The sequence below is a fragment of the Lutra lutra genome, chromosome 2 (genome assembly GCF_902655055.1).
Source record: "Lutra lutra chromosome 2, mLutLut1.2, whole genome shotgun sequence".
Lineage (NCBI taxonomy): Eukaryota > Metazoa > Chordata > Mammalia > Carnivora > Mustelidae > Lutra > Lutra lutra.
In genome coordinates, this window is record NC_062279.1 from 15,545,208 (window position 1) to 15,568,046 (window position 22,839).

Sequence of the window (22,839 nt, forward strand, 5' to 3'; positions counted from 1 at the left end):
ATGTCACGACTGCAAAACCCCTGAGGCCCCGGGATGCAGCAAGGACTCAGGGCCTGCCTGAGGGAGGACGCCTGCGGGGCTGGCCTCCATGGTGGGGGCTGCTTCCCCAGGCACCAGAGGAGTGGGGAGACTGGTGATTTCTAAGGTCCTGCGTGCCAAGGGCCTTTCATTCAATGAACAGGACATCATTATAATTACCATTTTTTTGTACCTTTGACTGTAAACTTCAACAGAAAATAACACACTTAAAAATTGTACCATAAAATGTGCTATGGTTTCTGCTGTGACCCTTAGCACCTTTGGAAAATTGCCATCTCAGAAACTTCTGAGTTGGTTGGCTCTCTTGGAGATTCCTGCCTTGGGTTGGAGGGTATCTTCCACGCACACTAGTCCATACGGAAAAACTAGCTAGCGGGCCTTTTCCCAAAGCCGGTCCAGGGCTCTGCCCTCATCACACAGGCTGTGCCCACAGTGTCTCTGCTCAGGCTCAGACCATCTTCTAATGACGGAGTACCCAGCTGATTGATTTATTGTTTTTCGTGGCATTTCACTGGTTACTATGTAAGTTGTATTTTAGTGCATTCCTGTAGAATTTCTTCAATTCACGCTGCTAGCAGCGTGATCGACAGTGTGAGGCTTTTACATAACATCTCTTCACACATTTTGCTGGCATGTGAAGCTCAACGGATTTGGTTCAGGCACAAAGGACAGGATTTGGGTGTTGGCAGATAGCTGCATCTCTGCACCTTGCAGTTCTAACTCTGCCTACCCCGCCTTGATGTTGCATTTAGCTAAATTCCTCGCGAGAGTCAAAGAGATTTGCTCACAATTCCTCTGGCAAAATATTTAGTTTCCTTTTCAATACTAAACATGACTTTTTGCAACAAAGACATGCTTGGGCCCAACATCACAAAACCATGCTCTCAGACAAATGACCAAAAAATACAGTTGACTTGTCTCCAAATCCTGATTCTAAAATCAAGGTAGGTCTTTAGGACTTTGACCCTGCCCGCGGAGCCCCACATTCTAGGATACATTATTCCTCATTAGCATGTCTGTGGTTTGACAAAAATCAGAGTACATACTCTCATATAGGAGCACGTTAAGATCATTGAAATTCATAATTACAGCGTTTAACCTCTTCCATGATTACTTAAAAATTCATAACAGCATCACTGAAACTTGTTAATTTTCAGGGCAGTTGATTTAGAAACATTTCCTCTCACAACCATTGTACTACTATCCATTTTTATTTATTCCTAATTAAATTCAATTTCGACTACCTGATTCTGAGTGTGAGGTAGCCTCATAGTTTTATTGCTATGAAAGTAGCAGGTTCCAAAGTACCATGTGAAGTATTCGATTAGATTAAAATAAGAGGAAAATACAGGATCAGTTAAACCATTTCCTCACTTGACATATGAACTAAAAAAAAACCAAAACAAACAACAAAAAAAACCAAAAATACCATCCATCTTTAGTGATAAAGATACAGTTCTTTTGTGAGCATAGACACAATACATGGAATCTGTTTCTTTCCATGAAAAGCAGAGTCAAGAGAAAAGGACTCAAATTCTGTGGCTACCTTTCGGTTAACTCGGGTAAGAATGTGCATAAACTCAAGCTTGTGAGCATACAGTTTCAGCATCGTGCAGAGTGACTGGATGAACCAGGATCCGTCCTTTGAGTTTCGCCAGGAATAGTAACCTACGAGGCAGAGTAACAACCCAAGTACCATGAGTATCTGATTTTATAGATTACATAATCACAAAGGTAAAAACAAGCACAAAGATCCATGCGCATTACTAGCCATAAAAAGGAAATAAACACCTCCTCTTGTTTCAGGGGAGATGATGCTGGGGGTGGGGTTGGCGTTGTGCATACACCTCTCATTCTGGTAAGGAAAAAAGAGTGTGAACTACCTTCCCCGCTGAATCATGGTGAGTTCTCTTGTCTGGGTTTCCCTTCTCATAGGGAGGAAGAGGAAAACATGCAAAAGATGCAGGGACAAATGTGTAAGAGACACCATTTTAAGAAGCATGATGTTGCCATCAGATTACTGATTCACCCCAGACATCAACTGCTTATGTATGCACACATTTGCATGTCCTAAATTTGTCTACAAGGCATCCAGACGAAGTATAATAAAGACATTACAGAATATTCAAAAACTCTAAAAAAAGAGAACACAATGTATCCATCGTACTTTTTCTCAGATTAACTCTCAGATCTATTGCTTCTAATTTGGAAGTACTTTACCTGGAACTGTCTTGAGGTTAAAAAGAAATCATATTGAGCGTATTTAAAAATGTAACATTCTTTAAATATACATTTGTCCTCTATTTCCAAACTTTGTGTCACCCCGAGTTAGCTGTATAATAAATAAATTTTACAATCAATCAATACTTATTTATAGGAGGACAGGTACAACACAACCGCAATAACATGGAATGACCTATTTCTTTTCCCCCATTCCACTCTACCCTCTCACACACTATTCAGGTTTATTTTTATTATTTCCCATCTTCCAAGGAATTCCTGGAAAATGTGACAATATAGCACACACTATACCGTATCATAAGATTACAATTCATCCCCTATATTTTAATACACAATATTGTATTGTATATTATAATATCTGGCATTAAGTTCATGGAGGACACTGTGGATGTATGCTTTCTTATTTTTTTTAATTTTAATTTTTTAAGATTATTTATTTATTTGGTAGACAGAGATCACAAGTAGGCAGAGAGGCAGGCGGGGGGTGGGCGGTGGGAAGCAGGCTCCCCGCTGAGCAAAGAGCCTGAGGTGGGGCTCAATCCCAGGACCCTGGGATCATGACCTGAGCCAAAGGCAGAGAGGCTTCAACCCACTGAGCCACCCAGGCGCCCCTCTTATATATTTTTTTAATATGTTCAGTTAGACAGTATACAGTACGTCATTAGTTTTTGATGTAGTGTTCAACAATTCATTAGTTGTATGTAACACCCAGTGCTCATCACAATACGTGTCCTCCGTCATGCCCATCACCTGGTTACCCCATCCTCCCACCTTCTTATAAATGCACACCTTCCAGCCAAACTTTGCTTAAAGAAGACTTTCTGACACTTCTCTGTTACCTTAAAATACAGACCCGTTAGATGCTTATGAATGTGAAAACCTTGGAAACCTTTGGAACACTTGCTCTGTGTTTAGACTCTTCAGGTAACGTCTGTTATTGGTAGCTGTCTTACCAGGGGCCGTGGAATAGGCATACAGGAAGTCCGCTTCAACTGGTATTTTCTGACAGGCCATGTCGTCCTCAGCTCCACTGTCCGTCTCAATACCGCAGTCCAGGTCTGTGCCTCGGCAGGCCTAGCAGTTAGAAAATAAGCATTTAAGGGCGCCTGCATGGCTCAGTTGGTTAAGCTTTTGACTCTTGATCTCAGGTCTTGTCCTCAAGGTCGTGAGTTCAAGCCCCATGTTGGGCTCCATGCTGGGTGTGGAGACTACTTAAAAAAAAATTATTAAAAACCATTATGTGTGTATATACATAATTGTTATTTCTAAGAAATGTAAAGGCTGTGTAAACATGGATGTTAAATGAGGAATTTTTTTGATTCAAGTCTAAAAGGAATATTTATTTTCTATCTTGTAAGTGGTAGTTTAAATGAATAAAAAAGTTAAAGTAGTTCAGTAGCTTCAGGGGGAAAAATAAATCCATTGGCTAATCCACAAATGAGCGAATTAATCCCTGATTAATCCTCAATAACTAAGTTGTTTAGGTATAAATTACCTGAATAATGAAAAGTTTGGGTTTTCCAGTCAGACTTCGACAGTAATCCCCTCTGAAGAAACCTGTTAGTTTTTTCAGGTCAACAGGTCCATTGGTTCCAAAAATTATTCCTTCATCCCCATGGCTTAGAAGTACACAAACAAAACTGCTCCTTTTGCTATGATCTTCTTTAGAGACTGGAAAAATGTTTACATGTAAGGAAAATAAACATAAAAAACAACACAACTTCATTCACCCATCAATCTCCTATTTAAACTGTACAGGAGGAAGATGAAGAAACTTGAGGACAGAACTGAGAGATCATCAAAACCTACCTTGGGGCAGTCGACATACCTCAAACCATGTTAGGGAGGTAGCATGAATAACTTTTACTTTATGTATATAAAATGTGGGATTATATAGAATATGGTGCCCCAGTTCTCATGCCTTATTATTATAATTACAGCTATACCATAATATAAAACTGGACAATAAAGGGAGGTCATCATTCTTTTAATTATTTCTTACCACTGTCCATTAATTCCAAAATTTCTTCGCATGTGAGATCATTTTTATTCCTGACTTCATATTTCAAGTTTGTGAATGTTTCCCGGAGGTTTGCTGCATCTACATCTGTACCAGACCGAGGTGCCATTCCTTGAAAACAGAAAGGATTACTTATAACTTCATGAAAAAAAAAAAATAATTCCTCTGAAATAAACTATTCAGCAAGTCACACAATCCACAATAAAATCTTTTCAACTGCTAAGAAAATTCAATGACTTTGATCTAACACAAAGTCTCTTTAGTTTCTTAGCATATAAGACACTTCATAACATAAGCTGTATCAGTGCTATGGTCAGAAGGATATCTTTCACAGCTGCTTAGATAGTGAAAAACACAACTGAAATGCTTAACGAGGGAAGTTCGGTTAAATAAATTATGATTCACTTACATAATGGACTACTGTGTTGCCATTAACATTTCTGTAGACATGACACAGCTCAGTCGGTTGAGCATCCGACTCTCGATTTTGGCTCATGTCATGATCTCAGGGATGTGGGATCAAGCGCTGCAGTGGGTTCCAAGCTCAGCCCAGGGTCTACCGGGGATTCGCTCTCTCCTTCTGCCCCTCCCCCGATCTCTCCCTCCCTCTCTCTCTCTCTCTCTGTGTCTCTCAAATAAATAAATCTTTTTTTTTAAATTTCCATAGACAAAATTTTGCCATGGGAAATGGTCATTGTATTAAAAAAAAAACCTGTAAAACAACAGGATCCTACTTTTGTGTAAGAAAAAATGCTATATATAACAATACACACATCTCACACATTCAGAGGAACTGTATTTTTTTAGGTTCCCAACAATTTTAAGATCCATTACTACTTTAATATACTTTCAGAAAAAAAAAAAAAAAAAAAAACAAACCCACAAACCACTACCACATTAATCTTGTTCACCAGGCATCCTGCTATGAGTAATTTCCTTCAACCCTTCCAAACACCAGTGTGACAGTGACTGTGACCAGCTTCACTTGTACAGATGTGGGACAGGGAGCACAGAGAAGTTCAGGAACTTGTTGAAAGTAATAAGGCTAGTGTCAGTCCTGTACCCAGGGGTTCTGGGCTTCAGTTTCTCCTTTACAGTACTCTCCACATTAATGGACAGACTGACTATACAATGTGCTCAGATCTAAAAATGCCAAAGTGTTAGAGAAGACATACCTTAGAACTGAGTAAATTATAACATGTATTAATACAAAAAAATACTCAATGCCTATGCCCACAAAATATTGTTGACAGAGCATCTCTGAGTAGTGTGACTATGAGTGACTTTAATGCTTTTTCTTTTATTAATCTGTAGTTTCTGAAATTTGTATCATGGCCATAGGTAATTTTTGTAAAATTATAATAAGCCCATCAAAGTTTTGACTTTGGAGAGGATGAGGACACCATGCAGCTATGTGACAAAGAGACTGAATTCTGGTCCTGGGTTGTGAGCCATTTATTTATTTGTTTGTTTGTTTATTTTAAAAGATTTTATTTATTTATTTGACAGACAGAGATCACAAGTAGGCAGAGAGGCAGGCAGAGAGAGAGGAAGGGAAGCAGGCTCCCCGCTGAGCAGAGCACCTGACGTGGGGCTTGATCTCAGAACCCTGGGATCACGACCCAAGTCGAAGGCAGAGGCTTTAACCCACTGTGCCACCCAGGCGCCCCATGAGCCATTTAACAGTAGAACAGAAAACACAAGACTATAAGGAGAGCACTGTGAGGACCTGACCTTCACATTTCAAAGCAGAAGAAGAGCTCATTCGATTGCTAAAGTTAGACTCCTGGGTTAAGTAATTTGTGGTTATGGCTGTTAAAGAATAGGTTCCACAATGTAAAATTCTACAGGAAGTGGGCATCATAACTAGCAATGTGATATAGAGTATCTGATGGTTGAAGGTGGCATCTCAACTTACAGCCAAAAGCAATACGAAGACTTTCGTTCAGATTCAGACACCTATTTTTCCCACTACTCCTTCCTCATAACTATTCTAACACCAAGTTCTGCTTATCGTTCCAGGGCAACCTGGATTCTTCTGGCCATTTTCACCACCGGCCCTATAGATGGCCTCCTAAATTGGATCTGGGCCTTCTAATTTCTTTAGTTAAAAATTAAGTCTAATGTGATCGAAATGCCGATTCAAAGAATTATCACAGCATCAATATAAATATAAAAAATAAGAAATGGAGAAACAGCCCAAATGTCCATTCATATGATAAATTATGCAAATTAAGCAAATGGAATACTATATAATAATTAAGAGATCTGATAATTATATAGCAACGTGAAAAATGCTTACATTACATTAAGTGGAACAAGCAGAATGCAACACTGCTTACATATTATGAATGAAATTAAGCTTTGAAAGAAACTCTCAGGAAAAAAGAATCAACACATCAAGATTTTAATGAACTTTCTGGGATTGTAAGGGATTTGATGGTTTATATTCTCTAAATATATATATATATATATATATATATATTCTGAACCATATCAGTAGATTCAAGTCACACCCAGTACAGAGACTGAGAAGAGAGATTTAGTGATCAGGCCATGGGGAACCTAAGCAAGCAGTTTCTGCAGAGGTAGAAAACAGAAAAGAGATTCAAGAGGGATGGAGAGAAGTGAAGATGGCAAGCTTACAGCCCATATTTTCAAAAATTTAGAAGAGATAAAAATCAGATCATAGCTTAAGAGGAAGCAAGGTGAAAGAAAGGTCTCTTTAAGATGGGGTTCTGTCATTTTTGTGGGGGGAAAGGAAAAAGTCAATAGAGCAAATGAAGATAGAAAGAAGTGAAGCAGTGCTTCACTGGAAGGAGGTGGACTCAAGAGTTCAGACTGCAAGGTGGGGCGTGGTCAGGCACACACCAAGGCCAAGTCCCAGCTCGCTACTAAATGATCTGTGTGAACTCTGTGTCAGAATTTTAACCTTTCAGCATCTAATTGTGGTTACTTTTCTGAATTGTTGCAAAAATTAAACAAGATAATACCTATGAGGTGCCTCACACAGTTCTGGGAAAGAAAAATATACTGCTCCTTATTTGTTGCAATCTGTTAGAATGAAAGAGGGAGCAGGAGGATAAAGAAGCAAGAGTTCTACAGAATTTGGGGCAGGAGAGCCAACACACAGATGGGAAGCTAGCTGTTGGAAGAGGAGAAATTCTGATAATGGGCGGAAGATCAAGAGTTTGTGATGGACTATGTGTAGGGTCCTGCTCTATCTTTACTTTGTGGCTATTCTGTGTTATCGTTTACTAACTAATAACATCAGTTCTATTTTTTATATTATACCAAACGTAAATGGTACAATATTTTTTTTTGAAGATTTTATCCATTTATTTGACAGACAGAGATCACAAGTAGGCAGAGAGGCAGGCAGAGAGAGAGGAAGGGAAGCAGGCTCCCTGCCGAGCAGAGAGCCCGATGCGGGGCTCGATCCCAGGATCCTGAGATCATGGCCTGAGCCGAAGGCAGAGGCTTTAACCCACTGAGCCACCCAGGCGCCACAAATGGTACAATATTTGAAGAGGATTAAAAATTACGTTAGGATACATACCAGTACTTCTATGAAAGTTCTTATTATTAATTATTATACATAAACCCATTTCAGGATAATCCATTTTATAACTGTTGTCCAAGGACATTCCAGAGTCCACTGATTTGCTTCCATGTAAGATCTTTCTGTTTGGAAATCAAAAAACAGTTAACATAGGTAGAAATGACTGATGCTGCTGTTCACAGTAATACAAATTTTATAATACATAAGAACAGTTCACATTTGTTGAACGAATGTCAGGCTTTGTGCTATGGTAGCCTTTCCTGATTTAAATTTCATGAGAAACCATTTCACAGATGTGGAAATGCGTACCCCAAGGCTCAGTGCTAAGGGTGACACAGACACTGTCAGAGCCAAGGGAGAGCACACCTTTCGGACTTCAGAGTTCAGGCTTTTACTCTCTACATTTTAAGTTTTCCTCTAAATTTTTATAAAATTTCACCAAATGTATTTTATAGTTTAAAATTCTTAAATTTCTTATAGCTTGTGAGATATTTCTCTCTCAAGGTAAGAGTAAGATCTTAAAAATACCCTGAAAATGAGAGGAAACTGAAAAAATGCAAATACATCTCAAAGCATGGTATTTTTCACCATTCCTAAATTGCTCCTTAAACACTATGAGCTGAACAAATTAACAGTTAATACACAGATCACTGTTGTAAAGAATTGGAAATAGTTGTCTGCAGGTCACTTATCCAAAAACCTGTTATCTAGACCAGGATCAAAAAACTTTTTTTTCAAAAAAGCCAAACATTAAGTATTTGAGATTTGCAGGTCGTACAGTCTCTGTTGAAGCAGCTACTCCATTCTACTGGTGAAAGTAGCCCAGGACGACATGTAAAGGAATGTGTGTGGCTATGTCCCAATAAAACTTGACCAAAATAGACAGCAGGCCTGACCCCTGATCTAGTCCAAGGATCAGGACACATCAGGTCTAGGGACACCAAACATCAACACCTCAAGTCCACGTCCTCATGCATTTAACCCGAGAGTATTTCAGATTATATACAATTCTACAAACATTGTTGGAAAAAGATTAAAATAGTAAATTAAAGCAGTCGAGGTCAGAAACAACTATATTTAGCTAACAGTGAAGATCCCCACATTGTACGGGTGAGAAAATTTATGCTCAGAAAGCCAAGTGACTTGTTGAAAATCATATAAATTGTGGATCCCAGAACTGTAATTCCCCACCACCCCTGCTGCCTCCTTAGGAGGGAGGGTTCCTCTACCAGCAACAGGATAGCTGCATGGGGAGGGGGACACGCCTGACTCAGAGCAGACTTAAAAGCCGAGGGACACGAGCATAACTTATCGTTGAATTGAAACAGACCTAAATCTGTTTTGGGCTCCTGTGCAATTTGCTATTAAATTATATTCTGTATGATATGAAAAGGTAGGAAAATGTGTAAGTCACTTAAAAAGGTTTAAAAAATAAATAAAAGACCCAACCCTTCTAAAATGAGATTGTATCTCAAAAGTTTAGTTTCTGGGGCGCCTGGGTGGCTCAGTAGGTTAAGCCCTCTGCCTTTGGCTCAGGTCATGATCTCAGGGTCCTGGGATTGAGCCCCGCATTGGGCTCTCTGCTCGGCGGGGAGCCTGCTTCCCCCCGCCCCCTCTGCCTGCCTCTCTGCCTACTTGTGATCTCTGTCTGTCAAACAAATAAATAAAATCTTAAAAAAAAAAAAAAGTTTAGTTTCCAATAAATCTCTTCAGCTAAGCAGACACTGCTAAATCATTATTGGTAACCTGGTGATCGTTCCGTAATACGTTTGTTTAATATGAAGATCACTAAATAATTACTGTGATTTTTGTCCAAAATAATAATACTGGGTCTCAGAAGAAACTTTCGGAATTCAAAGTTCCACAAGGGATCCCAAGTGGATAATGACATGAATTACATTAATGGTGTTTACATGTGATCTTTTTCCTTCCTCCATCATTTGGTTTTGGGAAACATTAATAAGCAAACTACTGGAAAGAGGAAGACAGAAAAGCAGATGGTGCGAGATCACCTAAAAGCAGGCAGTTCTTCCCCAGACTCAGAGCTGGCATTTCATTTTAGTCTTCAAACTCATAAATAGGGACGTCTGGGTGGCTCAGTTAGTTAAATGTCTGCCTTTGGCTCAGGTCATGATCTTGGGGTCCTGGGATCGAGCCCCGTGTCAGGCTCCTTGCTCAGCAGGGAGCTGCTCCTCCTTCTGCCTGCTGCTCCCCCTGCTTGGGCTCTCTCTGGCAAATAAATAAACAAAATCTTTAAAGAAAAAGAACAACTCATAAATAAACAGAAAGCCAAAAATCTCCTCCAAACACAAAGGCTGTCATCCTACAGACAGATTTTGGGAGGCACAGAAGAATTGCGAGTTCTGCCTCTCCTAAGGCATCCTCCTGCAGGTTGGGGATTCTGACTATGGGGCAGGCTCTGGACCTCATTGTGCTCTGTGCCCTCCCCACAGTATCATGAAAGTTTGGTTTGAAAGATGAGATTCAGGGAGGATAAGTTAACATGTGCAAAAGCCACGCAGCTGTCAAGGGAGGATGTCAGCTGGTTCTCTCTAGTTTGAAAGCCCTTTCTGCTTCCCCATTCCTTCAAGTCTGCTGTATTACCTACACACCTTTCCTTCATTATAAAGGATAGAAATAGAATATTTTTCTATTAGAAATATATTATAGAATAGATTAGGATAGCTATATATAAATATATGATATATATAGAATATGTAATAGAATATATAACATAATAGAATATATGGGAATATATTATAGAATAGAATATATCCAATAGAAATACTCACGTTTCTGAATTTTTAATGGATTTTGCGTCCACGGAGTGTTCACTGTTCTCCATGGATACTTCTAACTGGAATATAAAGAAGACAGGAGTTAATCTGTCATTAGAAGACCACTGTATTATATTAATTATTCCAATGATTCTTTCTCCAAATTAATGCTATATATGGACATTTTACCACTGGCATTACCACTCCTGGCCCAGCTTCTCCTCTCTTGTTAAAGGTTTTTGGGGGTCAAACCTGAGAGCTATAATCCTTTCTAAAAGTATGTGCAATGTAGTCCATTTCTTTCTCTCTCCTTCTCTCTTTTTTAACTGAGCTATGAACTTCATTTAGTGTGCAGGTAAGAAGCACACAGCTTGATAAATATTTACATTTATCCACTCCCACCAGATCAAGATACAGATTGCAATTTGTTTCTCTCACAACAGATCAGGTCATTCATTGCTAAGAACTTAGTCTTCCAAGGCAGCACAGTTGAGACAAAACCCAGAAACTTCCCATCACAATGGTAAGCTCACACGCTACTATGCTACAAAGCTTTAGATTCTCAAAAGACACAGCACCAGGAAGTCCAAACTTCCATGTAATCTTTATTTTGAAACTGGGCTTGAGAATTCCACCTACTCATCTAGGGCGGTAGAATGGCCAGGGAAACCTGGAAGAGAGAACTAAAGTTTCTGCTTTCAATCTTCCATCAGACAATTCCAGTGGACCTGACACGGTGAGCAAGTCCTCATGATCGGAGCAGCTGGCACTTACGGAGGACTTATTAGACAGCAGGCACTGTGCTAGGCATCTCATCTTTCCTCTTCCCAACACTCCTGAGAGTCAGGAAACCCCATTTCTAGTGATAAATGACTCTGTCCACAGTCACAGAGCTAAGTGACTCAGGCCCTCTCCTTCCCACTCTGCTCTGCTGCCTCTGAAGAAGTCAGTTCCTTACTACTTGTCTTCTGGAGTTCTCCCATGTCTTCTCTGGCCTTCCAGAAGTAAACGTACTTCCCATGGCAATCTGCCTCCCTAAATGAAGAAAAGAGAAAAACAGACCCCCAAATTCTTGACTTTCTCCAGCCTCTAGAAGCCCTGGCAACCGCAAAAATACAAATCAAAATACAACTTTAACCTGACTCGTATACTAAGATCAGAAATCGTAAAAGAATATAAAAGCCCATCAATAGGTCTCAGCCAACCACAAAAGCCTTTACAGAAAGTCCCAGCATTCCTCACCACTTTTAAATTTTAAAAAAATTGTGATACATAAATCTACCATCTTAACTATTTCAAGTATATAACTCAGTAACATTAAGTATAGTTACATTAGTGTATAGCTATCACCACCATCCATCTCTAGAACTTACTTTTTCATCATCCCAAACTGAAAATCTCTACCAAACCCACCCTTTTCCAAGCCCAAAGCTAAGGAGACCTCTTCTGTTCTCCAAAGCTAAGTTCATTCCTGCCTTCTCCCTAAATACCGTGTGAACCTATGGTGAGAAAAGATGGAGACAAAAATATGGAAGAAAGGAAGTGTGACCATTTCAATTCAACCACAGAGAAGAGCAGTGTTTTACTTCCTCTCAAAGCCAGTCTTTGTTTTGCTTTTCTAACAAAGACTCTTTGCTTTTCTACCATCTTGTTTCCTAAAGGCTTTCTAGAAAACCAAGGGAGGATGGTGAATACAACCTTAGTGAGCACATGCTTTGTAAGAGGTATCACTGTAGGCACCAAGACAGAGTGGAAGACAAGACAAAGTTCTTACCTTCAAACTTTCATCGTAGAAAGGAAGAATAATTACAGATTGATAGTAAGATTTCTGACACTAATTGGGACAATGAAGAAAAGAAAATGGGGTAAAGTAATGGAGAGACTGGAAGTATAAGCTACTTTAGCTAAGCTAGTTGGGGAAGCCATCTCTTGGGTAGTGTTTATATCGAGATCTAAATGACACAGAAGTTATCTTTGCTGGGAAGGACCAAGAAGTACAAAGTCCCTGAAAAAGTTTGGGGTATTCATGGTACAGAACGAATACCACTTTGACCAGTGCATGGTAAAAGAAGGGAAGGCATAAAAAGATATGAAGTAGGGAAGGTGAGATCACATAGGGCCCTCAGGAGCCGAGAGCGGCGTTGGTTTTATTCTGGTTGTAAGGAAAAACCATTGGTGTGTTTTAAGCAAAGGTGGGACGGCTTGCTTTAAAAAGATCACTCTGGCTGTTGAGTGGAGAATCAACTGTAGAAGATTGGTGTAGAGGCACACAAGCCAATGGAAAGCCTTACAGAATAGTTCTAGAAAGAGATGATGGTGGCTTAGATTAGATCTGATCACTGGATATATGTAGTTAAGAGTCTGGAACTCAGGGAGAGATCAGCACTGGAGATACACAGGGCACTCTGCTAATTACAAGGCCAGCCTGAGACTAAGAAAGATGACTGAAATGAGGAGGGGAGTTGAGTGGGGAGGAGTCAAATGAATGCTGTATACCAAAGCATGCAGAAGTCTTTCAAGGAATGTTCCATGCTTTAAATTTTGCTAAGAGGTCAAGTCAGTTGAGGACAGACCATTGGCTTTGGCAAGAAGGTCATGGGTATAGTGGGGATTATGAGGAAAAAATTGTCTAACACCTGGAAATGGGCAAAAGTAATTATTGTATAGCATTTCAGTGTGGTGCTGGGCATGGTCTAGAAGAATCTTGAGGATTAGCTGACTTTATAGCGTGTCTTTTTTTTTTTTTAAGTTCTTATTTAAATTCTAGTTAGTTAACATAGAAAGTAATATTGGTACCAGCAGTAGAATGTGGCGATCAATCACTTACATACATACAACACCCTGTGCTCATCACAAGTGCCCTCATTAATACCCATATGCATTTAGCCATTCCCTACCCACCTCCCCACCAGCAACCCTTCTGTTCTCTATAGTTAAGACTCTCTTATGGTTTGCCTCCCTCTCTTTTTCCACCCTTCCTCCATGTCTTGTTTCTTAAATTTCACGTTTGAGTGGAGTCATATGGTATTTGTCTTTCTGACTTATTTTGCTTAGCATAATACACTGTAACTCATCCATGTCATTGCAAAAGGCAAGATTTCATTCTTTTTGATGGCTGAATAATACCCTATTGTGAGTATATATGTGTGTGTTTGTGTGTACACACATAGCATATCTTTTGTCCATTCATCAGTCGATGGACATTTGTGCTCTTTCCATAATTTGGTTATTGTTGATAATGCAGATGCCCCTTCTAATCAGTATGTTTGTATCCTTTGGGTAAATATCTAGTAGTGCAATTGCTGGGTCATAGGGTAGTTCTTTTTTAACTTTCTGAGGAACCTCCATACTGTTTTCCAGAGTGGCTGCACCAGTTTGCATTCCTACCAACAATGTTAAGATGGTTCCCCTTTCTCTGAATCCTTGCCAACACCTGTTGTTTCCTGTGTTGTAATTTTAGCCATTCTGCAGGTGTGAGGTGTTACTTCATCTTGGTTTTGATTTGTATTTCTCTGATGGCTGTGGTTGAGCATCTTTTCATGTGTCTGTTAGCCATCTGAATGTCTTCTTTGGAAAAATGTCTATTCATGTCTTCGGTCCATTTCTTAAGTGGATTATTTGTTTTTTTGGCTGTTGAGTTTGATAAGCTCCTTACAGATTTTAGATACTAACTCTTTATCTGACCTTGTAATGACTAGGTTATTTTACAACTCTGTAGGAAATTAAGTCATAGAAAATGGATAGCCATGCTAATGGTTCTTGTCTATAGCAACAAAAATGAATTTTGTCTTTAAATGATACTGATTTCTGACCTATAGAAAAATGACCCTTCCAAATTATGTTTCACTGCCATTTAGGATATTAACCAGTTCTGCCTCTATTAGCAAATTCATCTCAGTATACCTAACCATCTGTTTGCTCTTCGAATTCTCCTTTGAACTGGTCTTAGTCTCTTACTGGTTCTATTATTAATTAAATAAAGTACCTGAAACATATTTATTCTACATTTACACAACAGCCAAGTGTCACAATTTTCAAACATTATAGTTTAAAAGGATCAATGTTGTGGCAGTGGGTTGGGGAGAAAATGGGAGAACAAAAATGAGTAAAGAGAACACAAGTGAGCAAGCAGTTTTGCAGGGAAGGGGAAAAGAGAAATGGCATAGGTGCTGGAGGGGGACGAGGGGTAGAGATTTCTTGCTGTTTGGTTTTGAAGATGGGCCACAGAAGGCTTGCTTTCATGCTGATGAGAATGATCTGTGGAAAGTGAGAAATTAATAAGGGAAGAGGAGAGAAAGTTCCTGAAGAGATGAAGGATTTGCAAATCTCTCACATATGGGGAGGACTTAGTCTCAGCTAAGAACAAGTAAGGGTTCATCCCCCATAAGGAGAAGGAGGGCAAACTATTGGGGCACATGTGGCAGGAGGGCGAATGTGAGGCAAGGAGGATGAGGTACTTCTTATAAGATTGCTTCTATTTTCTCTATATTTAGAAGATGAACTATGAGACAAGAATCCCAAAATGTCCAAGGTGTACTTTCGTGTATATTTACCCATGTATTATAATCATGTAATACCAAAAACCAATCACATACAATGCTAGCAGGGGTGTGGGAGATCAGCATTCTCATACACTACTACAAGGGGCATACATTGGTATTATCTCTTGAGAACATCTTGCTATGTTCTCTTATCCTGCAATAAAAACTTAGAAGTTTTGAACTGGTAAAATTACACTTCTAAGAACACAGCCTAGAAAAAATAACCCCAGGGAGTGGGAAGAGGAGGGAAAGAGAAGGAGGGGAGAGGAGAACATTGAGAATTGAGAATAGTTACGTTGTAGTATATCCATACGTTAGTTAAAACAGCTACAAAACTTTTTTAAAGAACTAAATCATGCAGGAAATGCTTATAAGGCTAAGTAAAAATAGGTTATAAAGTTTTATAAAATAATATAATCTCAATTTTCTATACAAGAAAAGACCCAAAGTAATTATCCAGCATCTTTACACATTAACCTATCATCCAACAGTGGCTATCTCTGGGTGATGGCTTTACTGGCTACTTATTTACTCCTTGATATTTTCCTGTATTTTCTATGACATCTATTTTTTTTTAACCTAGAAAATAGTAACAAAGTTTATCTTATAAAATAATATCTATAGGCAGGGAGAGATTGTATCAACCAGGATTGTGTGGTCAATTTCAACCTTCAGCCCTGTTTCAAGAATGACAAAAACAGGGGACTGCTACTACTATGAAAGTAGCAATCTTTTCTTGGCTGCTCTGTACCATGTTCTAGTCTCCCTCTTTTTCTTTCTTTTTCTGTTTCACACATACCACAAACATAGATTAAGTACAAGAAACCTCAAACATTCTTAAACCATAAATATAGAGCCAAATTGCCCCATGCATGCCAATTCTAACTGGGCAGACTATAATGCAAAACAACTATCCATCCGTGATTGAAAAAAAAAGTTGTGGTTAAGTTGATGAAATGAGAGAATAGTTACAGAGTGGCTAACAATTTCAAACCAGAGGCAAATACATAGTAAGTGATTTATTGTTATTATGTTACAATCCAGAAGAAAATAATATTATCTATGTTTCAAGACTTTATGGCCAGCCTGTAGTAAATCTGGAATGAAAACAGAATGGAGGGGCGCCTGGGTGGCTCAGTGGGTTAAGCCTCTGCCTTCGGCTCAGGTCATGATCTCAGGGTCCTGGGATCGAGCCCCACGTCAGGCTCTCTGCTCAGTGGGGAGCCTGCTTCCCGCCCCCCCACCCCGCCTGCCTCTCTACTTGTGATCTCTCTGTCAAATAAATAAAAATAAAATCTTAAAAAAAAAAAAAGAAAAGAAAACAGAACGGGAAAGAAGACTTAATAAAGATCGAAATTTCTAAAGCTGAACCTGGAGCTCCTGCCATGTCCTATCTGGCCCCAGTTTGCTTCAAATTGGCCCTGTGGATGGGTTTTCCAAATGTAGGGTACACAGTATGTGTTCAGGACCCCCTAAATGCTGATGGGTTCCCACATATGATTGAGGCCTTTAAGATCTCATGTCAAACACTCCTGCAAACAGTGCCACAATTCTTAGATGGAAATACTAACTTCTACCAACCTTTTATCTCTTGCCAACAATAAAGCTATGGGATGAAACTATGTTACCCTTCCAGAAAGCTTAAATTTAAATAGTGATCAGCTTTCCAGAGTTTTAAAATATTTGGCTTCTTGGCTCATATCAATGTTAAGATTTCACCTAAATAGTAGGTGATTTTTAAGTACTCACTTCCTTTTCATACATTTATTGAACTTTAACCAAGTCACTTTTAATAGTTAAAGTTTCCTATAGATCAAGCTTAATACAAGTAATTGTAATTTAATGATATTTGATATTAGGCATGAGATGGACGATTGTGTTTCAGTAAGGCAGTTGGTGGCTGGAAGGAAAAAATATGAATTCTTTAGAATGGGATTTAAAACAGTGTCTTATACTATTTGATAAGGATTTCTCAGGAACACACACTATGATGACTTTCATTGCTTTCTTTATCAGTACCTGAACCATATATATTACAACAGGATCAGCTGACCTTCGTATATTATCACAAATTTACACGGTGGTAAAAAAAATCCCCATTGCATCAGACATGTGCACATTTACTCTCTTCTTGTCACCATCTGCTTTTTCCACATGGAAACACCACATCCACACTCTTGGGAGAAAGAGCTTTGGTTCTTGTAGAACTTGTCACACGTAGCATTACATCACTTCCATTAGCTAATGCCAGGCTGAATACAATTATACTAGGGATGGTGATCTCATCTTAGAAGGATAAAAAAAAAATGATCCCTCAAGGGAAATATTTAACACTCTAAGTGATCACAGGACTTTAAGTTCTTAGAACACTTTCATTTGACAAAACGTAAGTGGGAAAACATACCAAAAGCGTTCAAAAAATATATCCTAGCACAGCAATGAAATTATCACTGATTCTCCTGTACTGATGTATGTAATTCTTTCCATCAACTCAGGATGCTGCTGATAATAAAATACATTTCTAAACATATATTAGATCCTGGAGAAATTGCAATAGACCAACTGGCATTAGATGGCAATTAGAACTTGGGTCTTAGACTCACTTTTCTAGTTCTTGGACCCCTTTAATGCTTGCCACTGAAGCTGCTACGAACAGTCAGATCTTCAAAAACAAAAACAAAAACAAAAGGTTGTCAGTATAAATGTATGGTCACTCTAAAATAGGTATTTAAACATTTCATGCTGTTTTCCTAAACAAGTGAAAAGTCATAATGTTTTCCTATTTATATTCTAGTTAGCCGACTAAAGAGGGCATTGTATATTGCAATAATGCAGTAAAGCAGGATAAATGTTTTACAGTGAAGGCAGCAGAATGAAAATTAATTTCTAAAACTGAAATTTCGGTATCAAGTTATAAAGTGTTAAAAATTTAAAAGCCCACAAAACCCTGTTATTATAAACGAACAGTGTGAAAGTGTGCCCATGATAGAGATTTCAAAATAAGACATTAAATTAGTAGTAACAGTTTGCCAGATTCTACTCTGCTAACTTGTCACACAGCAGTAGCCTATTCCTAGGGCCTGTCCTAAAAGGAAGCTGAGGCAAAGGATAACGCCTGGTTTCAAAGGGGTTTGAAATCTCCAAACGTGACATCAGAATGAATACTGCTCACTTATGAATCATCTATCATGGATCATGGGTCTATCTAAAAAAAAAAAATTATGGGTAAAGATTTACCAAAACACATAGCCAAAGAAACGGCCAAAGAATCACAATGCCATATGTGATTTGAGGGTTGTGTACAAATGTCATGTAACAAACAGTTCCTCTTGATGCTGGCTCGTCTGGGCTAGCCTCTGAGCCAAAAGGTACTTTTACTTATTTAGGTACACATTTATTATTTACTCAGGTCTTTCTGGCTAGTCCTCAAACCAGGATCTGTCCACCTTGAGAGGGCAGACTCCAACTCCTCCACATGACTAGGGTAATACTCTCCAGAGTTTCAAGGAAGGAAACTAAAATCCATAACCTAAAAGCTCTCATTAAGATGAGACAGAGAACAAAAAGAACATGACAGAAACTGACAGCAGAGATACTGAAATAGTTTAAACTATTGTTCTAATTAATGAACAAAATAGGAATGACAGTTATGGTGTTTTTGATACCACTGGGTAATCTCTTTCTAAAAGTCAAATATCTGGTTTCATGTTATTAAGATATTTTCTATATGCCTATAAAGTCAAAGTGAAGCCTTTCCATTATAACTTCTGGGAAGGCTATACTTTTGCCAAGAGTTTGAGAAACATCAGGATTGTATTTATGACCTATTAGAAAGGACCTATTAGAGGAAGCACCTGGGTGGCTCAGTGGGTTAAAGCCTCTGCCTTCGGCTCGGGTCATGATCCCAGGGTCCTGGGATCAGGCCCTGCATCGGGCTCTCTGCTCAGCAGGGAGCCTGCTTCCTCCTCTCCCTCTGCCTGCCTCTCTGCCTCCTTGTGATCTCTGTCTGTCAAATAAATAAATAAAATCCTTTTTTTTTTTTAAAGGACCTATTAGAGAAGACAAAGTCTCAAAAGCAGTCAACATACCCAGATTTAGTAACTTAAACAGAAAGAACAGACTTCTCACAATAGTTTGGATAAGAACAGATTTCAGCTGTAATGTACTAGAGGTTTTATTGAAATTCATTCCCATCTGGTCTTTGAATTTCTCTGGGGAATTTTAAGAATCACCAAATTAGACATTGCCATTAGACCTGGTAGTCAATCTCTTAATATTTACTTTGTAATTAAGGTGAAAACACACTGAGCAGCAAGTAAAATAAAAGAGTAAACTAAACTAAGTTCAGTTGTGTCGTACAAACAGATCAAACCATTCTTTCCTTTTCTTTGGAAGGGCCCCAGGACCAGGAAGACAGGCTGGAATTGTTTCCCCACTGTTTAAAGTCATATATTGTATAAAATAAATATAGAATGAAGGATCTTGCATGCCTTTTATAAAAATTACAACCTACAGAATCTCCTCCCTCCTGCTCAGAACAACTCCTCTATAGAAGCACTTCTGGTTTACAACCACTGGATTAAAGAAACTCTGCCTGCCAGGGAAGGTTTGAAAGTGGGAAAAGTCAGAGTCGGTAGTCAGTAGTATTTATTCATTTGTCACTGGCACTGTCATAATTTACTGAACTGTGTGCAGAGCACTGCAGTAAACCTATGTATGGAGTTGTGGTTAGAGCCAAGGAGCCTATCCCTGTGTGGGACTCACACCTGGACTCCCTTATTCAGTTCCACAAGGCAATTGCCAGACAGTGCTCAGTAGGGATCAGAGAAGTTTATCTTACTCTACACTAATTCAGAAGCTCTATAAGCAATTTGCAGGCAAGAACAAAATGGGCAGAGAAGTAACATTATCTAATTACAAAGCATAGTCAACAGACATCTCATTTTATCCCAATAACCCTGTGAGGTGTGTATATATGATTTATGCCTAACTTATGAATGAGCTAGTAAGTGGCAACCTTGGGACTTGGCCTTGAGTGGTCTGACAACAAAGTACCTACCTGTTCCCCTCCACTACATTTGTTACATGTGTACAAAACATTATCGAACAGTCTAAGAATTCCCACCTCTTTGTTGGGGCCCAAACACCAGGGCTTCCCCTATTTGAGGCAGAGTTTAAAGATCTAATAGTAGGCACCAAAATTGTTTTAAAGCCATACATGAAAATAAAGACTGCCTTTTAGCTCTGGAGGGGGATGAAGTAGTAGATTGTGTGAAATTGGTTTTGAAAGCAAAACAGTAAAGAAATACTGTAACTGCCTATATCAGATAACATGTCAGTTTCTTAAACAGGCAGGAAGCAAGGCCCTTTTTAAAGAGCAAAAGCAAATCTGATTTAATTAGGTACAATGGTTCTTTTCTTTTCTTTTTACTGTGAACAGGTTTTATTGCCACACTCCAGTAATTGTTCATTAAAACACATTCTAACTTTCAAAGCCTTTTTTTGCAAAAGAGCAAAGCAAAACCAAAGCTCAAACATCAGGTGGTGATAAGGAAGACTTAAGCTTTACAGTCATTCTTGGAGATCATGTAACTCCAACGCAAAGTGGCTGAGCACCACCTTCCTTAGCACCTGTTACTATCTTGCAAATTCACATTGTCACAGTGACTCCATATTTCACTTCTACCATTTCTTTCTAATTCTCATCTTTTAATTATAATTTGCTAAGTAAACCCAAAATAGGTTTATTTTTTCTTGATAGGGCATAATTATTAAAAAGCATAATATTGTAGTGTGGGTATTACTTGTGCCAGACCCTATATATATGGAGAAAAACAATAAGGAACAACAAGATAACAAGATAAATATAGTCACTCATGGAATTTGCTTACAAACTATTAGGGAAGATAGTAGACAAGCAACTGCAAAGGATATGCCATTTGCTTTTTATGAAATGTAGGATGCAAAAGGAACTCATAATAGAAGACCTAACCTTGAAGTACTTAATGAGAACAGAAACCTAAGTGGGAGTTCCTCAAGTGAAAGTGATGCAATGAAGGGAAAGAGGGAATGCAGAGTGTTCCAGGCAGAGAATGGGTCTGAAGATCAGCCTGGCTGTTCAATAAATGAAATGGTGATATAAAGAAAGATAAAACAAGGGAGGGGACCAAGGCGCCAACCTATGCTTGGCTTTGTTAGCCTTGTTAAAGGGATGGAGTTTGTCCTATGCCCAAAGGAGCAGCCTTCTAGAATTCTGTTTTATAAAGATCATTCAGCATGCGCTGTGAAGAATGGAATGGAGGGAGGGCAGGGGGAAGGGTCTGGAAGTACTGGAGGCCAATAAGGAGGCTGCTGTAGCTAGGTAAGAGCCTAGGGTGGTTCTCAAAAATGGAGAGGAGTGGACAGAGCTCACCAATATTTAGAAGGTCCTGGTGGCTTGATGGCTAATTGGGGAAGGAACAGGGAGGGAGAGGTAGCTGAGAACGCTCATTTTTGGCTTGGATGCCACTTACTGAGTACAGGGACAGGGGCAACTACTGCATGGCTTTAGAACAGACCCACTGAAATCCAGAGGGAGGAGGGTTGGGAAAGGCACCCTTTTCAACATGGCCTGAGGGGACTTTAAAGCAGCTCCCAGGTGACTTTGGCAACAGATACATAATCACAGGGAAGAGCTGCAAGGAATTATGGAAGCCTGCGGGTCTGAAAAGGAAATGGAATTCAGTGCTTGGAATTTACTTCTCTGGAAAACTGAGTCACACAATCAGCCCGAAAAAATCTAGGCTCGAGACAGAGAAAGCAGCAGAGACCAAGCCCTCTTCCAGTAATAGGAGGATCAGTCCGCGACTCTGAGCAGCACCAGGCTCGCCTCCCGCCCTCTCGAGGCTCCGTTTTTTGGCGCGGATCATCCGCTCCTCTTTTCCCGACCCAACTTCAGCCCAAGGTCCCAACCACCCTCACTTCTCAAGCATCCCGCTGCCTTCAGCTCCCGCTCCAACCTCCTACCACCCGGCCCCGGCGCCCCCCACCCTCACCCCGGGGCCAGACTCTTCTGCAACCCAGCCTCCACGCTCCCGACGCTTCCGGCCCGGCCTCTCAATCCTCCAGTCCTCCGGGCTCCGTATCTCCAGCCAGATCTCCGTTTCTCGGCCTCCACATCCCCTGGTCTCGCCCACCCCCTCGGGTGTCCTGCTAAGCAGGCTTCAGTGCACGTTCTCGCACCCGTCGTGGTGCCATAACAAAGGATCCGCTGCACGGACCGTGCCCACGTCCTCCTCCCCGGAGCAGCTGCAGGCCCGGGCAGGTCGCCGGGGCGGGCGCAGAGCTTGGGAGGATGGAGGGAGAGGGCCCAGAGCTCTCTCGGCGGGAAGGGCCGATGGCAGCACTCACCGCACAGCCTCCAAACAACAGCCACGTACGGATTCCTCTCGCACCCGTTGGGCTTCCTAAACAGCGGCCTCTGCCCGCAGCCCAAAAAGGTGTACTCCTGGGAGGCCCCGCCCCCTAGGCCCCGCCCCTAGGCCCCGCCCCTAGGCCCCGCCCCGGGCCCGCTCCCTTCTTCTTCTTACTCGGGAGACCTGTTCCTCCAGCCCAGACGCTCTCCCACTCCCACCCACCCATGCCTCTCCCTCATAGGCCCGGCGCACTCTCCTCCCCGCC

At 40.2% G+C, this 22,839-nt stretch overlaps 1 protein-coding gene across 2 annotated transcripts; it reads right to left on the reverse strand.

Annotated features, from left to right (window-relative positions):
* Window positions 1-624: 624 nt before the first annotated feature.
* Window positions 625-22,681, reverse strand: CASP3 (caspase 3). Of its 2 annotated transcripts, none has more exons than XM_047714732.1 (7): window positions 22,570-22,681; window positions 10,655-10,719; window positions 7,860-7,984; window positions 4,283-4,411; window positions 3,776-3,951; window positions 3,234-3,354; window positions 625-1,707 (listed from the first exon to the last, which is right to left on the reverse strand). In XM_047714732.1, the coding sequence occupies exons 2-7, from the start codon at window positions 10,705-10,707 to the stop codon at window positions 1,478-1,480; spliced, it is 834 nt and encodes a 277-aa protein (XP_047570688.1). In that variant the 5' UTR covers window positions 10,708-10,719; window positions 22,570-22,681; the 3' UTR covers window positions 625-1,477. The 2 variants fall into 2 exon arrangements, with proteins under 2 accessions (XP_047570688.1, XP_047570680.1); XM_047714724.1 differs by lacking the exon at window positions 22,570-22,681 and adding an exon at window positions 11,598-11,618.
* Window positions 22,682-22,839: the final 158 nt, after the last annotated feature.